The 21,825-nt window shown below is 36.8% G+C and overlaps 2 protein-coding genes across 3 annotated transcripts in view; one reads left to right on the top strand and one right to left on the bottom strand.

Moving 5' to 3' along the window:
* Window positions 1-419: 419 nt before the first annotated feature.
* Window positions 420-5,354, bottom strand: ankrd34ba (ankyrin repeat domain 34Ba). The gene is made up of 2 exons (XM_053476180.1): window positions 5,285-5,354; window positions 420-2,137 (listed from the first exon to the last, which is right to left on the bottom strand). The coding sequence occupies exon 2, from the start codon at window positions 2,074-2,076 to the stop codon at window positions 424-426; it is 1,653 nt and encodes a 550-aa protein (XP_053332155.1). The 5' UTR covers window positions 2,077-2,137; window positions 5,285-5,354; the 3' UTR covers window positions 420-423.
* Window positions 5,355-12,907: 7,553 nt separating this feature from the next.
* Window positions 12,908-21,825, top strand: part of rasgrf2a (Ras protein-specific guanine nucleotide-releasing factor 2a) — a 45,337-nt gene continuing 36,419 nt past the window's right edge. For both annotated transcript variants that reach the window (XM_053516500.1, XM_053516499.1), the window contains exon 1: window positions 12,908-13,533. In XM_053516500.1, the coding sequence (XP_053372475.1) occupies window positions 13,255-13,533 (279 nt within the window). In that variant the 5' untranslated portion in view covers window positions 12,908-13,254. The remainder of the gene's footprint in view (window positions 13,534-21,825) is intronic.

Raw genomic sequence — 21,825 nt, 5'->3', positions numbered from 1 at the left:
TAATTATCACTATAACCCATTCAAAGAATTCAAAGAGGATGAAAAAGAAAATTAATTGAACTAAAAAGTTACTGTTAGCTTATTTTATACTGTGAATAGTTAGTGGACCACTGTCACATGTTATGTTACCCCCGGTTAATCCTGTAGTATACTGATTAATGTGTAAACAGTTAAACATTACTTTATTGGGCAATTTTCAAGAAATGTGTGTATTACATACATTGAACAGCCAGAAATATAAACACAGGAATTTACTTTAAATAATTAAATGCAGTATCTTACTTATAGCATGGTATCTTAAATGTGTGCTGGATATTAATCTCATACAAGTTTCTCATCATTAAAAAAAAATCCATTGCCTTAAACTTCCAATGTTTTCATATGTAAGGTTTATTTACCTAATGCATTGTATTTCCAAGATCATTAACCAAAGATCTCCTTAAGGTTACCTAGCTGTTTAATTTGTTCAGGCTGCATGGAGTGCCTTCTCATCAGCATTCTTCTGGTCTTGAGATTCTTTGGTAAGCCAGCAGGAGCTGAGGGTAGATACTGCCTTATGCCTGTCACCAAATCACATGTTGGCTTGTTGCTGGGGCAGATGTTGTTAGAGCTGCTTGCTCCGGTCATTTGTGGGCTTGAGGTATGATGATTCAGTGGTGGTAGAAAGCCTGGTCGAGAGTTAATTGGTAGATCCGCGAGAAGAGCCCCGGATCCCCTCCTCTCTAGATAGCTTTGGTGTCGCTTGTGTATATTTTCCAGTAAAGTGCTCCCTGTTGATTCCTGTGAGCCTATCAAAGTGGACGATTGTGAAGTCAGTAACTGCCTGTTGTCAAGCTGTTTTTTACCTCCTGCTAGGGAGTTACCCGACACTGAAAGCTGTGAATCAGAGCTGTAATGGTCCACTCCAAGCTTTCGACGCTGGATGATGTTGATTAGACTTGACACTGCCAGGTTAGGGAGAAGCTTTTCTGTGTGAGTCTCTGCTGGTAAGAATTCACTGCTTTTGGAGTGAAGATCTGGGTGGGAGAGAGAGTACTGTGAAGATAAGCCATTAAAGGACATGTTGTGGGACAGTGCTCTTTCTGGTTTTAAAAATCCAGAATTTCTTGTTTTGTTTTCTTGATGCTGAGGCATGCTCAAATTAGTTGCTTCTTTAAGGTCAGTGCTAACCTGACACAAACGAGGAGGGTCAAATGCCAGTCGTCTGTCAACACTGAAAGCAAGTTCTTCCTCGGGTGTTATGTCAGGCAGTTCTTCCATTTGAGAGTTACCTTTGGCTTGTTGTTCTGATAAAAAAGACTGAGGTATCTTTAGCCATGGTTCTGAGTGTAGTCTATGCAGATGGTGATCCTTGTTCAGTCCTCTGTGTGCAAGAGGTGGCTGGTGAGAGGAAGGGGTTGTCTGGGATTTGGCCATGTTCTGCAGATCCTGGAAAGAGAACTTGTGCTCTGAGAGGCTGGAGGAAAGTTTCTCTAGGGGTGATGTGCTGAGGTGAATTTCAGAAGGAGAAGCGCAGGGTATTGAGGAGGAATGCAAGTTATCACACTGGTCTACTTCTGGCCGTAAAGGAACTTTAAGATTCTGTTTGACTATCTGCTTTCCACAGACAAGTCTGTCTGTGGTGATGATGATGACCTCTTTACCTCTGGCCTTGAAAGCATCCATTAGCAGTTTCAGTGTTTCCTCATCACTGGACCTAATGGCATGGATCAGAGCAGAGGAGCCAATGTGGTCCTCCAGACAGGGATCAGCCTCACTATCTAGGAGAAGGGACACCACCTCAGGTCCTGCTTGCTCTAGGCAGGCATGCATTAGAGCAGTCTTTCCACTTTTGTCCTGTATGTTTGGATCAGCCCCGCTCTCCAGAAGATATCCCACCATCTTTGCCTTCGGAACCCCCTGGGTGTCAGAGTACCTGCTTTTACAGGCAATCATAAGGGGTGTCTCTCCATGCTCATTGCTCTCATTTATGTAAGCCCCACCCTCTAAGAGAAGGCGTGTCAGGCGGAGACGGCCCAGATACACTGCTTTGAGCAGAGAGTTACTGTCTGTGTGAATGCTCTCCACTCCATTCATCTTTGCTTCTTTTGCTGTCTGCCAAACCAGCCAGCAGACTACAGTGTTGCCATAGCACTGCCTGTAAGAAGATATACATTTTATTAACAGATATTTAAATTAATTTTTTCATTATTTGGTCCGAGTATTTAACCTTCAAGTATTTAACCTTTTATACCTATCACATTCAACAGATTTATTTATATTTTTTCATTAATGTTTTTGTGAAATGAATGTGATTCTTTTTATCTCTTTTTTTAAGCATACCTAAAATATCTCAAATATCATATCTTTATCTATGAATTATTATACCTTATAATTGCTGTTTTCTTTGGAATTAAAGTTCAATTATAGGAAACTTCACCAAGTGTTTGAGTGATCTCCAATCACAGTCATTAATAAATTTATTGAACACTTCTTCTGCAAAGCTTATGTTTCCCTCTAATTTTTCAGCTCTTATTGTATTTTATTTGTTCATAGCTATCAAAATGTAGTATGTACTAAACAAGTATTTATTTTTATTGCTGTTGCCAGCTGCTTCGCACTCAGTGCAGAATAATCATCAGGCTTTGTATATACTGGAAAGTAATTGTTCTGACACCCACCCTCTTCAGATCTATTTGCTTCACTCCAACTGTGTTAGGGGATATATATACAGAACGAAAAATAAATTGATATTTAATTAGATTTTTTTATACACATAAATGTAGCCTTTACTGAAAACCACTAAATTCTAATGATTTTCAGGACAGATTTATGGGACAGAATCATAACAAACCTAGCCTGTAAAAAGATTCAGTCAGATTTAGGGCTGCCAATCCATCTTTCTCTGCAGTCAATATTCCCTTAAGAGTTTGTTAATTCAATAGGCTTAGGCAGAAACCTTGAGGCCAGACAGCCTCATTTCACTCCAAAGCCAATTGTGCTTGCCAGCCTCACAGTTACTCTCTTAGTACTGCAGGCAATGCTTGCATAACATCATGGCTCAGCACATTATTTTGTAAAATGTGTCTGAACACTTGGCCTGCACATTCTGCACAAGTCATGCAGAAGATGGCAAATCACAATTTGAGTCCTGTAATATGTCCGCAAAAAATAATTTTTCCTCTCTTTTTTCCATGTCTAAACTTTACAATCTCTATAAAATTGGAGCCTTTTTCCAATTACCCTCATTAATAAGTGGGACCTAACTGTTTTCCCTCTTTTTCTTTCTCTTCTCACTCTCTCTCTTTCTGACTCTTTCCTTCTCTATCTCTTTCTGTGGAGCTGCACATGGTGTTCCTAAGCCCCTCTGGCCCACTTCTGGTGGAGATCTTGTCACATGGAGGCCCCAGGTGGTCTGCTTGGGATGCATGTGGTGACTGGGGACGGTTCCACTTTACCATGAAATAGTCTTGGACTCAACTGATGCAGGCCTTGTGACTGCAGTCACTCAGTGGTTCAGGACTGAAATCCCTACGCAAAGTTTTGTACCTGAGTTTCCAGTAGTAAAACTGGATTCCATTAACTTAAACACATCTAATATATTATATTGAACTTCCAACCACTTCGCTGCCCTCAGCTTAATCATCAGAGACAATCTGATATTTTGATTTATACTTTCTCACACATTTCATACTCATTTCCCTAATTTTATTTTGAATAAAATTGTATTGAATTCTTAATCTTAACCCAATTGCAGAAATTTTAGCAATTCTCCTTTTATTTGTTTGATGCAGATTTGTTTGATGCTTTTTTGCCCAGACAATGTACATTTTCATTATAAGGACCCAGATTCTATGTAACCTGTAATGAGATACAGTATGAGGGATATGCAGAAAGTAATGCAAACTTACCTGATATAGGTCATTCAAATTGAACATGTTAGGATAGTTACTTTTCTTCTTCTATACAAAGGTATTAAATTATTTTCCTTTTGAAAATTCCCTTTGATGCATTTGATGGTCTTCCACTGCACTACAGAATGTTTGTGGAAATGCCACTAGGTTTCAAGAGCTGAGTTCAGTGATGCTGCAAATGCGTCACTTGTGACGGAGACTATGTTGAGTAGTACCTTAGCATTGCCAACAAGGCAATTAATTTGTTAATAAAAAGGGTATTGCTATACAGTATGGTATATCTTACCTGTTTCACTATAATAGAGAATAAAATAATATACAAAGTGGTATAGCTGTATTCTTTCCACACTAAGTTTGATTCAGTTTTTATTCTACAAAGCAAGGTTAAGAGAGAAAATAATGTTTCAGTCTTTTTTTTTTTTCTTTTATTGCTGCCCTTGTCAATAATTAGTAATGGCCATCTTCTTTCACATGGCAAACATGCCTAAGGGCTTTTGTTGGTTTTCTGGCAACCAGCCTTAATTTAAGTAAAGGGATGTGTACTGTATAACCACAGACCAGGGTTATTCACTAAAAATGTTTTTTCATGCTTTATTTAGTTACAATCATTTTCTGCAATTAAAAAAAATCTGATTGTCAAAGATTAAGCTATAAAGTAATTGCAGATTTAGATTAATAACATACATATTTTAGCAAATAGAGTATTTATGTGGAACATTTTGTATGGCTGTTAGATATAACAAGCCCTAAATAAGATGAGGGACATGCAGGTACTAAGCATAGAGCCACTCATGGCATCACAAGATCCTATTAAATAAGAAATGCAATGGAAAAGCAGCTAAAGAAAGCATTACTGTTCGCAGTGAGTGCACAGTTACCATGGAGCACATGTGCATTGCATGAGTGTGGCAGCAACTTCTGCCCCTGTCAGCAATGTTCTGATGTGCTCCAAGGGGAAAGGCTTTGTTTGAATCACATAGCCAATTGTTCCATAATTACAGACTTAAATGGCCTTGTGCAAGCCTCAACAATCGGAATAAATTTTATGATAGAATATAAAGAACTAGGCAACGTCATGTCATATGCAGTACAAGACTGCATATGCTGGGTATGCAAAAAAGATTTTTAAAAGCCATATTCATTTTGCTCTTGAGGTTCTGAAGAGGTTGTCAAGTGTTTCTATTCTCATCAAGGTACAGCTTTTCAAAAATGCTCTCTCAACATGTTCAGCTAACAGACGGGTTTAAAGGACAAGTAACTAATTTGATTACACACAGATTGTTTCGATTTTAATAATATTTCATATATTCTAAGGGAAACAGAGGAAAAATGCTGTATATGTCTGACAAAAAATGATTAGTGAAAAAGGCATGTAGTATAGTAGCACTCACCCTGAAATCTTGTGAAGAAATGTAGTCGTGTTGATGCTTTATTAGTTATGTTAATGCCAGTTGGCCAGGCTGTTGTCTGACTGTCGAGTTAATGCAAGAGTGGGTGCGTAGATAGCAGGTGTGACGTTGGTCAGATCGGAGTGACAATGTGGAGATTACTCATACACAAGAGAGCTGTTTGGGAGGGAGAGATGGAAAAGAATAGAGAAAGAATTTTCTGCTTTGTATATACCATTAATTTACATGAAATTTCTTTCTTTAAATAAAGAAACCATTAGGAATGTTTAACATGTATTTATTGTTTAGTTATTATTACAGTGATTACCTAAAAATACATTGTTGAGCAATGTGATCATAGATTAGAGATTAGACTAAAAATGACTTCTCTGTCCCATGAGTAGTGTTCATTAGTATTTATAATACAGTATGTTACCCCAAAATGTTATGGTACCTCAGTCATTAGGATTCTGTGCTATTGACTGAACGGAAGTCAAATCCCAGGAGCACCAAGAAGCCAGAGGACTCTTTTACTCTCATTCACTCATTCAAGTCGTCATTGTTGAATAATGGTTGCCTGCAATGTCTTTACTCCAGTGGTTATTGCTGTAACGTGATGTAACAGTATGCTGTTGAGGACCCCAACCTTCTGACAACCTACAGTACATGTCTTTAAACCCGAGCACCGCACTAAGCAAACTTCACACATATAGACCAAAGGCAAAATTAGAGCCCCCAGCCATGGATGTGTAAGTGTTAACCTCTAAGCCACCGTGCTGCCTGAGTTCCCTATCTGTCCAGATTTCTGCTTTGATTTCATTTCATTTTTCATTTAAGATGTATTCAGCGCAGGCTGATGGGAAGGTGAGCTGTAATTTTGATGATCTTTGCAATGCCATCACTATGACAACTACCCATAGCTATTCTGCTTTTTAGTGTGGGTTGTGCACAAAGAACCAAATTATTATTTAAGACATTTTTTGCTGCATTTGTGGCATTGTATAGTTTCAGGGCCATTATAAAAAAATAAAACTGAATTAATTTAATGAAATAAGATGAGATAAATACCACAGTCACTGGGTTTCACCCTGTAATACAGCTTTGAGTACTGATCTCAGTTATTTTGGTAGTCTGAAAAATACTTTTTCTCAAACAAATACACACACACACACACACACACACACACACACACACACACACACATACAGACACACACACACTAAAAGGCAAGCATTTATTTTGTACTATACAAATTTCTCACATTTCAAAAACTCAGCAAATGTAGATGGAAAAACATCCTTGTAAGTTCAGTCCCTTGCAGATGTTATTTTCTTTCCTTTATTGCTAGCTTACATATTTAACATTGTTTAAACCTCTTTAAATAATCAATTTTGTTAATCACACTCAGTGTAATACTATCTGTGGCATAAAGATGTTCAGCCCAAAATCACAAATGTTTTTATGTCCTGTGTTTGTGATCTGGGATTGGAACACCAGTCACAGATATTACAGAACTCTTTTAACCAGTCATAAGGTACTGCATCTATTGTATTAATGCCAGAACAGGCTCAGTGCTGTCAAGTGTACTTTGAAACATATAAATATTTTAATGTGATTCTTAAAAAAATGCTTCCCAACGTTGTCAGTCTCAATCTCACTTTATTGTCATTGAGTCATCTGCCAGAAGTGCTGCGGGTATGGCCAATCTAATCTATATAAAAATTTCTATAGTTACATGCCTAACTAAAATTTGTCCAATTATTTCTTACATTATGACAAAATTTTTTTTAGCCCAAGATAATAAAAAGATGTGCAATAAAACTGAATGAAAGAACTGAATAATCAAGTTTGCCTTTGTTTTACCAGCGAATTCAAGAATATAAGAAATATAAGAGGCTCAAGTTTTTAGTTTGTGTTGGATCCTAAGTATGAGCTACTAAATTCTGGGAAGAAGTACAGGTTGGAACTACAGTGGAACCTTGAATTACGAGCATAATTTGTTCCGGAAGTGGGCTCATATGCCAAAACACTTGTAAGCCAAATTTAATTTTCCTATAAGAAATAATAGAAACTCAAATGATTCATTTCACAAACCAAAAAACTAAAATACATGAAAATAATTAATACAAAATACAAAGTAAAAATAAAACAAATTAACCTGCACTTAGCCTTTAAAAAAAAAAAGTAAAAATAAATCCTGACAAATAAGCGGTTCGGTTTTGCGCGCAGGTGTGTGTGTGTTTGTCATTATATGTGTGCACGCGTGTAATTTAACACCATGCTGGTTCACAAACACACACACACACACACACACACACTAAATGCGAGAGAGAGAGTGAAACGGCACAGTGTCAAATTACGCGCGCACACACGACAGGCTGAGGGGAAAATGACGAGCATGGATATTGAATATACCAGTGAGAGACGCGCACTAAGACCCAGCAGGAGAGACAATTACCAAATTCGTAGCTTAAGAAAGAAAAAAAATATTGTCTCAGTTGTAATCACGTGACGCTCGCCGTCAAAACAAGAAGCGCATGCGTGATACTGTACATGATACTCGGTACAAGCAAGACTTGCTCGTTTGTCAAGTCACAATTTTTTAAAAATTTTTGCTTGTCTTGCGGAACACTCGCAAACTGTGTTAATTACAATCCGAGGTTTCACTGTAATTTGTTTCCTTATATTTGCTCCCATAAAATTTCTTAATGAGCAGCTACTCTACTGATTACATGCTAAAGTAATGGGACTATCTGACCATTTTAATTCATACACATTCAAATTCCATACAAACTTAAATAATTCTTTTGATTGTGTAAAGCTGCTTTGGGACAATGCCAATTGTTAAAACCGCTATACAAATAAAATTTAATTTAATTTAATTAAAGTATGTTTTTTTTTATTTTGTGTTAGTGAGTAAGTAGGGAAATATCTGTAAGTTGTATATCCTGTCTTAAGTGTGTTAGTATGTGTTAATGTGTAGTTTTCTAAAGGTTATAATAGTATAAGAGTAATAGAGTGGCTGGTTTACATACTGTATATACTGTGTGTGTTTCTTTATATATACATACTATATATAAATTTACTCATTCAACATTCAAAATGGTAATGGAAAAAGTAAATTAACCCTTGGAATTAATAACTGGTTGACCTACCTTGGCAGCAATAACCTCAATCAGGTGCTTTATGTAGCAGTGGATCTGTGAAATTTTAGCCCATTTCTCCTGGCAGAACTGCTTTAGCTCTGTCATATTCTTTAGACCTCTCATGTGATATTCCATAGCATCTCTTTTGGGTTGAAACAAAAGCGGATTATGTTTTTCTAAAGCCGTTCTGTTGTAGACTTGCTCCAGTGCTTTGGGTCATTGTCCTGTTGCATCACCTATCTTTTACAGAGTTTTAGCTGATGTACAGATATTCTTACACTATCCTAAAGATTTTTGATACACTTGGGAATTCATCTTCCCCTCAATGACTGCAAGCTGGCCAGACCCTGATGCAGCAAAGCAGGTCCAAATCATGATACTTCCTCCACTATATTTTATAATTGGGATGTTTTCATGATAATATGCAGTGCCCTTTTTACATCAGATGTAGTGCTGTGTGTTCTTGCCAATTAGTTCAATCTTAGTTTTATCAGTGCACAAAACATTTTGCCAATACCGCTGTGGAATGTCACTGTGTTCTTTCGCCTCTTCAGTCGTGCAGCAAATGTTCTTTTTAATAGGCAGCGGCTTCATTTGTGGACACCCGACTTGTGTACACTTGCCATGGACACCCTACTCGTTTCAATGATGCCTTCTTGGGTTTTTCTGTACCTCATAGATGTAGATATTGTGTTCTTCGGGTCATTTTGACTGGGTACCCACTTTTTGGTCACCACAGTCCCAAAGTGTCTTTATTTGTCAAACTATAGACTAGTAAATTTCCAAAGTCTTGTAACATCACTTTGTAACCCTTTCCAGCTTTATGTAAATCATCGTAATAATCATTTATGCATAGAACCTCTGAAAGCTCTTTTTGGCCAGGCATGGGTTATGTATTCTTCTTATGCAAACTCAATTTGAGTGGTTTTTAATCCGTTTAAATGTTGTTTTTTTTATCTTATCTATTTTAATCTGATTTTAAGCGATTTAGTGGCTCTGATTATTTGTTGTTGTCAATTGTTTGTATTATTTATTTATTTTGTCACTACCTGTATGTACAGTTTTCTACATGTTTAATGACCTGGTATAATGATACATATACAGTAGGTAGCAATCCTTTTATCTAAGACAAATAAAGCATCCAGCACAAAGCAAAAAATGAAATGTCCCTGAACCTCAGCAATACAAGCATATTATTAATGTACTTTTCACAAAACACAAAAAGACATACATTTACAATATTTTTAGAACAATGTTTTAAATATATGGCATGTTAAGAGTTCTAAAAACAAAAAGTACTATTCTTAGAACCTACAAATATAGTTCTTAAAATGGGGTACAAACCTTATAAAAATATCTAATGACATTCCTAATGTGTACAGAAAACTTAGCATTTTTGACATTCTTTAAACCAAATATCAAAAACTGAGCCATTTTTAGCTGGATTTCTGTCCGAAGATATCACTAATCTAATCACCAACAACCTTATGGATGGTGGTCCTGCTCTTAGGTGTGCCAATCTAGCAGATGTTTTCCAAACAGAACCAACTTCTGCAATATATTTCATCTTGATACCAAAGACAACAATTTGTCAGTTTTAAGTTTTAAGTGACCAGCAATCAGAATATTACATATAATGGTGTCATGATCAAATAAAAAAAAAAAAAAAAAAAAAAGGGTTTACAAGACAGAAATCTCCAATTTTTTTTTAACCATGTTGTGACTGATTTTACAAAATATTTTTCTGTCAGCCCTAGAATGAGGAACATCGCTCTCTGCATCAGTCCCTGAATGCCTTTAACAGTCAGCAGACTCATGCTCATTTTTATCTGATCATGGTAAATTCATGGTCTGGACAGAATTATTCTGTTTCAACAAGAACAATTTAGTATTTAAAATGACACCTTTGACAATTTGCATTGTCATTTTCATGACTTGCCAAAAGATGGCACTGTATGAACAGCCTTTCAATGAAATAGATGGAAATTCTCTAAAAATGTAATAGTCTTCACAAAACAGTGTTTTTTTTTTTTTTGTTTGTTTGTTTGTTTGTTTTCTTGTGTTTATCTCAGGAATTATTTTTAAAATGAGAGCAAACTGAACATCAGGTATACCTTTAATAGTCATAGATAGCCATGAAAGTAATGATTCATAACCTCAGTATCTGATGTCACTCAGACATGAATGCATTACTTTTTGACTTTTTAAAGTATTTTTTCGGTTGAAAAATGTCCCAATACAATTTAATTAAATTATTAAAGGCTAAATTCAAAGACTACTGACGCTCCTATCTTAATTAACTGATGACTGTAAATATCCAATACTGTAACTTATATTTAGTCCCAAAGTCCCATTTGGTTTCTTTTTGGTTCTGTTTAAATTTAAATCAAAATCTTAACCTTTTAACTTTCTTCAAGTGTTACATTTTGTTTTTTAATTTATTACACAGTAAACGTACCTTGTGGTTAATTTTGAACAAAAAAATAATCAGTGTTGAACATCCTTCTAATAACTAAAGCTTAAATAGTTAAATCTTAAATTTGTAGCACATTATAAAGCACTTATAGCCACCACTTAAGGACAATTATTATAGATATATTTGGGGTGTACACTGCAACATCTGTAAAATGCTAAATGATAACAGGTAACTTATTATCTAATAAGCATTTACTAACAAAAATGCGACTCATCTCTTGTTAGCAAGTGTAGACTTTAAGTTTTAAATCAAGAGGTTTCATTAAAAAATGTTTCAGCCAGTTTCTTAGTTTTTTTGCAAAACATTAAGGCTATCAAATTTGGTAGCTGTTCACTGGAACCCTCTACAAGAAGTTAAAAGTTGTACCGATACAAGCAAAGGAGGCCATCACTAAGATGAAAAAAAAAAAGCAGAACTTTTCGGAGGGGCCAAATTAACGAATTTAATTGACCACACTCCAATTCACTATAATTTGAAATGAAATGTAATCTAAATTATGAGATTATATGTGCAAAAAATACAGCAAGGGTTAACAGTGTAGCTATTTCTGGGATTGACAGACATAGCAGTAATCCACCATAATCCCAGGAATTGCCCTTGATTTCAGTGCAAACAATTCTTTAAAAAACTTTGCCACAGTTTTACTTTTTAAATGTGTGAATTCCACTAATTACAAGTGATTGAGAGGTGTGTTTTAAATAAGGCTTTAGGTTTACACAGCCATGTTTAGTTTGAGAGATTATTATATTAAAATTGGTACTGGTGTTCAGGCCTTCTGAAGGTTCAATTGTTGCAGATTTATCTATAATCAGGTAACACTCTCTCACTCATTGTCTATACCACCTTATCCTGTGTACAGGGTCAGGGGGGCCTGGAGCCTATCCTAGAAGACAAGGTAGGGGGAGGTACAGCCTGGATGGGATGTCAATCTATCACAGGGCAAACACATACACATATACTCACATGCTCATTCACACTCTGTCCAATTTGGGAATGGCAAATAGCCTAATCCGCATGTCTTTGGATTGTGGGAGGAAACCGGAGTACCCAGAGGAAAACCCACCAAGCATGGGGAGAACATGCAAACTCCATGCACACAGACCCGAGGTGGGAATCGAATCCGGACCATGGAGATTGCAAGGCAACAGTATGATCCACTAAGCCACCACACCGCTTTATCAAGAAACACATTTAGCTTTAATTACTGAATCGTAAAAGAAGCTGTGGGTGGTTGTAATGGTCTGACTTTACTCACTCTCACTCATCTTTTATACCGCTTTATGCTGTATTTAGGGTCGAGGGGGTCCTGGAGCCTATCCCAGGAGACAGGGTACACCCTTGACAGGGTGCCAATCTATCGCAGAGCACACACACATACACACTATGGGCAACCTGGGAACGCCAATTAAGCTAATCTGCAGGTTTTTGGACTGTGGGAGGAAACCGGAGCAACCAGAGGAAACCCACCAAGCACAGGGAGAACATGCAAACACCATGCACACTGACCATTAACAGACAGAGCTTTAATTACTGAATCGTAAAAGAAGCTGTGGGGTGGTTGTAATGGTCTGACTTTAATCTTTGCAAAAACAAACAAAAACCTCAATGGCCACTAGAGGGTGATGTCTCTACTACTATTCATATTTCAACTACTAAAAGTGCACAATGTGAAATATGCAATCACTAATAGTTTTGATTTGTATGCCTAATAAACTCTATATAAATGCAATGCTACAGTAGGCAGGCAGGTTAAATGCAAATACAAAAAGAAAATAGAAAACAATATACTGTAGTGCTCCTTCACATCATTAATAAGAGAATGTGTTTGTGCTTCAAAAAAAAAAAAAAAACATTTAGGACCGGTGTTAAAGAAGCATTTCGATTATTTTAGCGCTGTTTCCAGATGTTTGGAGCGTGCCTGAGCTTTTGGCGTTCCACAGCAGCGCGCGCTTTTCTCCGTCTCTGGGGATCAGTAGCGCATCTTCAGCAGCCGGTGAGGAAACAGAGCTGTGTCTCTTTAAGTTGCGACTAAAGCCGATTAGGGTCGATTCTGCTTTTAGCGTCTGTTCACTCAATCGGTTTTTATATGTTATTGTGTGCACTAGGCGATCAGACGGTTAATGAGATCTTAGTGGACTTAAGCGGACTCTTCAGTCGCACGGCTGTGGTTTACTGTTCAGGTTGTTTGTGTGTTTCTCACGGATCGGATTATTCCTGACTTGCCTTTCTCTATCATTTCAGCTTTCTTACTTTTTTTTTTTTTTTTACACCTCCGTCCCCGATGATGATGATGAAGATGATGATGATGATGGTGATCTCATGCAAAGCGCTGTAAGAATTCGGGCTGTAAAATGCAGAAGAGTGTGCGCTACAATGAGGGGCACGCACTTTTCCTCTCGATCATCGCGCGGAAGGAGGGAACCAAACGGGGCTACTTGAGCAAGAAAGCAGCCGAGAACAGTCGCTGGAACGAAAAATACTTTGCTCTGTACCAAAACATCCTTTTTTACTTTGAGAATGAGCAGAGCACCAGGCCGACGGGGATTTACTTACTGGAAGGGAGCACCTGCGAGCGCGCATCAGCGCCCAAAGGATCCGCAGGCAGCCGAGACAGTTCAGATAAGCAGCAGGTACAGCTCTATTATTATTATTATTATTATTATTATTAGTGTATGTGTGTGTGTGTGAGAGAGAGAGAGAGAGAGTGTGTGTGTGTTGTGCGTGTATACATGCGTGTGTATGTGTGTCAGGTGGTGACCATAGTAGCACATTAATCGTACTCCAACAAGAAAACAGGTGGGGGGGCGGGGGGGGGGGGGGGGGGTTAATGTGACTCTGACTCTGACACTAAGTATAGTATTTTGATTCTCAGTTGTCAGTTGGCATCTATATGAATATGGGATAATAGTGTACTTGCAGCATCTCTGAGTAGCACCGATGTACAGTATCTGCATGACTGCACACATGGACACTGTACTATATAAAAGCAGATGTGCCCGCACTGCCCTACCATTACTCACCCTCTGACCCTTCTCTGAGATGAGATTATACACTGCAGACTTTATTAAGCATGACACTTTCTATTATGTTTGCCCCTGGTCATTGACTTACTGGACCCTGATTCCTTCACAATCTGAATTTGAATGTTTAGCAAAACAATTAAAAGTTAACTTCTTTGACACTTTTGGTCTGACTTGTCATGGTGACATTTTACTTTCCATATTCACCACAGACAAGGAAGCAATTCAGGTTATTTTCAGTGACACCAGCTGTTATACCGTCAAACCATAAATGTGCCATTTTGGGATTACACATTAATGTATAAAGCTTATGAGAACTGTGAGCTTCAAATAAATGTTTTGTGGATTTGGTTTATGTGAAACTAGTGTACCCATCCTTGCAGGAAAAAGTGTTATTAGAAATAGTTAAAAGGTTAAAGTTAAAAAACAATTTTTTTTAGATTGAAGCCCACATACATGTCTGCCTGTCTTTCTGTATGGTAGAACTCTCTGTCTAACATTTTGATACAAAGAAATAAAAAATTGTAAGATTAAGTATCTTACACCTTGTTTACGCTACGTTGTACTTCTTTGATTGCCAGCCAAATACTGTACACTCCCTGGTCAGTAAACAGAGAGTAAATCACAGATGAGAAATCAAGAAAGTAGACCAGATAAAGATTAGGTTTTTTAGGTTTTCTTAAAATGACTCCAGAGCATTCAAATTCACTTACTCTACTGTATACCACTTCAGTGGTAAAAATATGAACAGTAAAAATATTCAGTTTAGCTTTATTAATATCTATTAGTGCAGGTACTTGTTTACTTTGAGCAAGTAGCTTATTAGTGGCTTGTTTTAAAGTAGATTATTAAATCCAGCTCATTACTGTATCACATAATCACTTTTTACTCACCATTTGATTTTAAAGCATCTCACTGTGCTCTCAGTTCAGGTACAGTATTTCGCTTGCGCTCACCTTGGACTGCTGCGGATATGTTTGCTCTAACCCCATGTTTTATCTCATAGTCGGATTCCACATTATGGATTGTTATTAGTACCACAGATTTGGATCATATGAGACAAACTGGTTCTAAACTTTACGACGTGAGAATAAAAATACATTGATCGGTTCAGTTTTCATAGTGTACTTGCCTTTTTTTGAATAAGCATTGTTGTGTTGCGTCCGTTTGTGTTTTGTGAGCTTTTGGGTGCTTTGTAGGTGCATTATCGTTGTTTCTGTGTCTTCCGCTTACTCTGTGTATACACTGTAAAATATTGTGTTGATTTGCTCTGCTGAGTGACACTTAGAGACTCACCCACCTCGAGGGGAAAAGTAAAATAAAATAAAAAACCTCATAAAAATTGATCTTTGTGTATTTAATTTCTGATACTGAAGGATAGTCCATTTAATGTAATGCATTATAAATTTAGATAAATATTTGAGTAACATGTTAATGCTAAATTGGCAAAGTAATTTCAACAGAAACAGCTCAAGTATTAGGATAGATTCAGTCCAAATCTGGACAGATTTTTTTTTTTTTTTTTTATTCTATTTAGGATACTTTTTTTTTCTGCCCATGCGGATCACTTTGCTTTCCAAAGTGGATACTCCAAATAATGGCATCTTAAAGATTTAGTGTGATTTTAATACACAATATTTTGTAATACACAATTTTTTGTCACCACCAAAAAAGTAGCTCCCTGTGTTATATATGAGTACTTTTATCTACTTTGGAGGGGGAAAAATGCAGTACATACATTTGGATGGAGCAATAAATGAGTCTATGGAGCAATATGTGAGTCGATATAATATTTAGAATGTAAGGTTCCTTCAACATGCCCTCAGGCACTTTGAGTGACAAACACTCCCCTCCCCGTAGATATATCTCTTTCTTACAGGGTCGGGTTGCCAGCTCAACACCCGATTGTATCTAAGCGGTTGAAGTTTGAACCAGGTACCTCCTGAGCAGCAAAGTCCAACACCTTAGCTGCCAAGCTAATATTGTCCCCAATAGTATGCTAAGTAATAAATCCTAGCATGTCAAAGCATACTCGCGTGTATTTGCAGCAAGACTGATGTCTAGTATACTTAAAGTTTAATATTTTGAAACAACAAATTTTGTACTAAATGCATTCAAGTTGTATTTAAACTGTACAAAAGCACGATTTTAAGTGTGTTAAGTATACTTTTGTGTGCTAAAGTGGAACAACTTTGAGTATACTTAGTACGCTTAAAGTATATGACTGTGTATGTTCTAACGTACATACCTGACAGTAATTAATGAAATTAAAGTATATATTTAATGTATTATAAGGACATTACAGCCATACTTTATCATTATACAGTACACACAATCTTCTATACTACTGTAATGCAAATTACAACTGGTAAAAAATTTCCATACAGAATACTATTTTTAAATGACAGCTAGACCACAGATTTTTTTTTTTTACACACACACACACACACACACACACACACACTGCTCAGCTAAAAAAAAGTCACCTCCTAGATTTAACTAAGCAAATATTTTAGAGCCTTTTAATAGATAATTACTGCAGTGGTTTGACATAAGTTATTTAATTTATAAATAATAGCAAGTTATTATTGCTATTAATAGTAATTATTATTTTGTGGTTGGTTTTATTTCATTATTTTAATATATGTTAAATCTATTTTGAATAACACCAATAGTTGATTAATTAGTAAGCAATATTAATCTTTAATATAATTAATATTAATATTATCATGCTACATTAAAAAAATAGAATATGCTGGGAATTAGGTGTATCACTACTGTATATGGTTAGTTTTATGGTGTTAATCCTACTTTCTCTCTCTCTCTCTCTCCTTCTCTCCCACCCTCTCCTGTTTTCTTTCTTCTTTGTGCTAACCATGCAATAGGTCCATATTAATAATTAATATTTCTCTAGCTAGATGTTGGGTTATTAGCATGTTTTTAGCGTGTATTAAAGTGTTGAAATATTAGCATGTGTGTTGTTGTTGTTTTTTGCCAGGCAGTGTATAAGAAAGGTAATTGAATTTGAACTAAATTTTGAAATTGTGTATGATAAATAGTAACTTTATTGCTTTTAATTATTTTCAATTATTTAATTGAATAATGTAACAAACTAACAATAACAAACATAAAGACTGGCTTTAATACTTGGACGAAAATCCTTTTCAGTCAATGACTGCCTGAAGTTTTGAAACCCATGGACATGACCAATTGGATTATTAATTTGGATTTATACATATTTCCTCACACTTTTTCATACTCATTTCCATAATTTTCTTTTTGATTCTTTAAAGCTGCTTTGCCACAATGACCATTGTTAAAAATGCTATATCAATAAATTTTAATTTAATTTAATTTAAATGCTGAGTTTCCTCCGCTGAGATACTTCGCCAGGCCATGGCTTTGGCTGCCGTTTGTGCGTCTTTCTGTCTTTAGTCTTGTATTTAGTAATGCTCCATTGGGTTGCAGCATTTGATTTGACTGGCTTGGCCAATGAAGCATATCTCATTTCTTTGCACTGGGTAGCTTTCACTGTATCAGTTTTCCAGCATTTGGCTGAATCGGGTCAGAGAGTATAGTCCTATAGACTTCAAAATTCATTGTGCATACAAGAGAGACCCGGTTTCATTGGTAGCCATACACTGCCTCCACTCTACTTGACAGAAGATGTGGTACTGTATGCTTCGGATTGTGACCCATTTTTTTTCTCCGTTCTTCTCTTTTCCCATCATTTAGGTACAAAGTAATTTTTGTTTCATCAGTTCAAAGAATCTGGCAAAGTTTTTGGCAAAGTCTAAGATGGTCTTCATGTTCCAGAGCGTTACCAGTGGTTTATCTCCCCCTAGAGTGTAGACTTTGATAATGACATACCTACTTCCTCAAGAGTGTGCGCGACTTGGCTGAGTGTTGTGAAAGGGTTCATCTTCATCATGGTCTTCCGTGCTCTTCCAGGCCTTTTGCTGTTGGTAAGCTTGCCAGTTAAATAATTAGAAATAAAAAGAAGTATTTCCTCGACTTCTTTTTGCAGCCTAATGATGGGGAAAGATGCAATTTATTGACATATTTATAAGTCAGTCTAGATTTGGTGTTCATTTCTGAATGTTAGTACAAAGAATTTGAAATTTACAAGATGCAGTTTAATTTTTGCAGCAGTAGAGTACAATTAGGTAACAGGAATATTTTCCTAGGTATCTGGACAATCGTCTAAATAGACAAAGCACTTTCAGAAGATAATTTCTTAACTTTTTTCTGCTAGCAGTAGACAATTCTAAAGGCCTTCCAGTAAATAGTAAGATGACCAATGCTAAAAACCACTTGTAAGAAAAATTATCAGATCTTTGGTCATTTAAATTATAATGAATATATACATTAAGTGGGTAAAATATTAGGAAATGCTTAAGTAAGTTATTGTGGTAGGCATACTGGTTTAAAACAAATATTCACAGGGAATATAAATGATTATACAGTGGTCCCTCGGCTTCCGTTCCGGAGGCCAGTGGTAAAGCGAAATTTTTAATTGCAAAGGAGGTGTGAGGCAAGGAGGTCAGCTGACCATGTTTAAATGTTGCTGTTGGTCTTTCGGCTGCTCCCGGTAAAGGGTCGCCACAGCAGACACTTGGTCCGCACATACTGTACAAGCTTGGCACAGGTTTTAAATGGAAGCCGCAAATACGTGGAGTGGCTTATGATGATAACAGGGAAGATAAGTAAGTTTATATTGTGCACTAGAACATTAATAAGACTTCATTGGTATGGTCAAAGGAGATTGGTGTACATGCTCGAGTGATACTAAGTGACTAGGAGCATAATAGACTAAATAAAACAAGCACTTTATTTTTCACCCAACTTTGTCTAATGCCTGTATTCCGCTCACTTATGCTGTAGTCTGTACGCTATCAAAGAATACAGCCAACAGACATAATCTCCTATCCGAGCCCTTCTATGAAATACTACTCATGTCTTACTCATGTTGCCACCAAACACGAGCTTCTACAATAATGACAGCTGCAACAGCCAGTCATGACTCCCAGATTCCCAGGTGGAGGCACAGCATCCAAGGTCACTCCAGACGACTGGATGGAAGCCTCCCGCCCTTTTGTTATACTCAAAAGGTTGGGCCAGAAAAGGCTGAACCTTTGCTACTCTTCTTGTTTGAGAAGCCAAAAGACCATATTCCAATACCAATTCACTCACCTTCTATACCACTTTATCCTGTATAGATAGTTGCAGGGGGCCTAGAGCCTATCCCAAGAGACTTAGGAGACATACACACACTCACAGGCAATTTGGGGACACCAATTAGACTGATCTGCATGCCTTTGGACTATGGGAGGAAAGTCACAAAGCATGGGGAGAACATGCAAACTTCATGCACACAGACCCTGAGGTGGGAATCAAACCTGGTCCCTTGTGGTGCAAGGGGACAGTGCTAACCACTAAGTCACCGTGCACCCATTTTTTATTAAATTTAATTTAACATTGACATTGTAAAAAAAGCAACTTTACAAAATAAAATATATATATATGCAAAGAAATTTGGAAAAATGTTCAAAAAAATTATTATGATTAATGTTTTATAAGTAAAAAAACTCTCCGAGATGACAATAGAAAGAACCCTTTAGAGGTTGTTAAAAACTATAGATATATTACTATGGGTATAAAACTCTTCTTGGGAAAAAGAGTTAATTCAATGATTTTTTTCCTTGAAAATCTAATGCATGTGCTAATGTGAAATACAAACTTCTCTTGCTTATTAATCACACTGCCATACTGCTGCTGAAACTGCTCTATACTTACATTTTATACAATATTATTATTATTATTATTATTATTAATAATACATTATTCCACGGCAGTTTGAGAGTCCAAATTGTGGTTTATTGTGATTAATTAGACCAAGACTTAGTTCTCTCACTCTTATCTTTCCCTCCTTACTGCTTCTGTGTCTCTGCCTCCTTCAAAGAAATTTTGGTGTTTGATGCTTATCTACATCAGTTAGTAATGTTCAAGTCAAAATTAGTTCATCTTTTGGGTCAAACTGGGTTTCTTTGATATTGGGGTTTAAAAAAATTAATCTGACGGACGCTTTTCTGGCATTATCAATCTAAATTAATTCACTGCCAGATGTAGGAGCTTGTTAAAACTTGGTCAGTCTATATTTTGTTTAACCATATCTTTCTCTACCAGTGAGCATCTCCACTGACTATGCTAAGGAGTGAAATCCTAGCCTATTGCATCCTCTTCTCCAACAATGCCACAACAGAGTTTCAGCAGTGGTCTTACAACATCAGAAACAAGGAACAAGAAACGAGGAAGTTGGCTGGAGGCACTGTGATAGACAAATGTATTTTTAAAGAACATTTAACACTGCACAGTTGAGCAAAATTCTGTATAATCGTACGTAGCTGCAGACATAGTAGCAGACAATAACAATAAAATGAAATCCAACTAAAACAATAAACAACAATCAAATAAATCAAATTAGTAAAAAGTACATTTGTATACAGTAAAAGTATACTGTAAGTCCTCACTCTGTATTAAATGGCTAATAGTATAAAAAGGTATTGAGGTGTGATGTAAAAATAGGAGGAGTAGGGCCCTGTCTGATGTACAGAGTCATGATCACCCGAACTCTTTAACCTAGATTTGGGATTTGTAAATAAAAGCTGATCACCAGACCTGAAAGACCATGCTGAATTAAAAGTTCAACAATATATGGTGGTGCTTGATTATTCAGGGCTTTGCAGGCTATTAACACGACCTTGAACTTGACCCTGAACTGCACAGGAAGCCATTGTAGGGATGCCAGGACAGGAGTTATGTGTTCACGCTTACGTGTTCCTGTTAAAAAATGTGCAGCAGCGTTTTGGACCAACTGCAACTGTGCAAGAGAGGCCTGGCCAACACTAACAGAGAACATTAGAATAATCAAACTGACTTGAAATAAAAGTGTGTGTAACCTTTTCAAGATATTGTTTTTGTTAAAAACCTTGGACAAAAGACTAAGCTGAAAAAAAGCTAACTTTAAGAACAAAATTAATTAGCTTATTCAAGTTAAATATCAATGTAAAATTTAACATAAAATTTAAGGGAGCATGTCTCGATAAAAGGGTGAACACAGACTCCACTGGCTGCAAATACTAGCACATCCATTTGAATTTCATTAAGACTTTTTTTCACGGCCGTCCACAAGTTGGCATCCTCGAGATGTTCCAACAGTGGTGTTAAATTTTTTGTATCTCTTTGTTTAAAGGAAAATAAATTTGAATATCATCTGCATAACAGTGAAAAGACTGTTCTGTGCTAGTCAATAATGGATCCCAATGGCAGTAAGTAAAGTGAAAATAACCAAAGCCTGAGAATAGACCCTTGAGTGACCCCACATGTGAGAGCTGCTGAGGAGGATACAAAGTCACCAAGACCAACAGAAAAATTTAAGGCATTGAATTATGGTTCAGAAGATCCCAGGTTCAAACCCCACAACCACCAAGTTGCCACTGTTGGGCCCTTGAGCAAGGCCCTTAACCCTCAACTGCTCAGATGTGTAATGAGATAAAAAATGTAAGTCGCTCTGGATAACAGCGTCTGCCAAATGCCTAAATGTAAATAGAGGAATTGAGAGCTCTGTTCTATCTTATGTAGGTAAGGAATGTTAGGAGGTCAGCATGCATGCCCAGGCCTCTTCTCAGGCAATGTTGGATGCCCTCACTATCTTGACCTTACTAGAAGCTTGACTCCTACAATGCAGGCCACAGCTTTACCCCAGGTAGAAGTTACCAAAAATGGAACACCAGATCCAGCATTGATAATTCAGGTAGAATGGTCTCTCTTGTATTCTCCTCAGACATTTAGACATTCAGCTTTGCCAGAGGGACAAATGGCCAGTATTGTTTGGGGCCAATG

The sequence above is a fragment of the Clarias gariepinus genome, chromosome 17 (assembly GCF_024256425.1).
Source record: "Clarias gariepinus isolate MV-2021 ecotype Netherlands chromosome 17, CGAR_prim_01v2, whole genome shotgun sequence".
In the NCBI taxonomy this organism is placed as follows: domain Eukaryota; kingdom Metazoa; phylum Chordata; class Actinopteri; order Siluriformes; family Clariidae; genus Clarias; species Clarias gariepinus.
The sequence above is the reverse complement of the archived record's forward strand: the minus strand, read 5'-3'. Positions and strand labels throughout refer to the sequence as shown.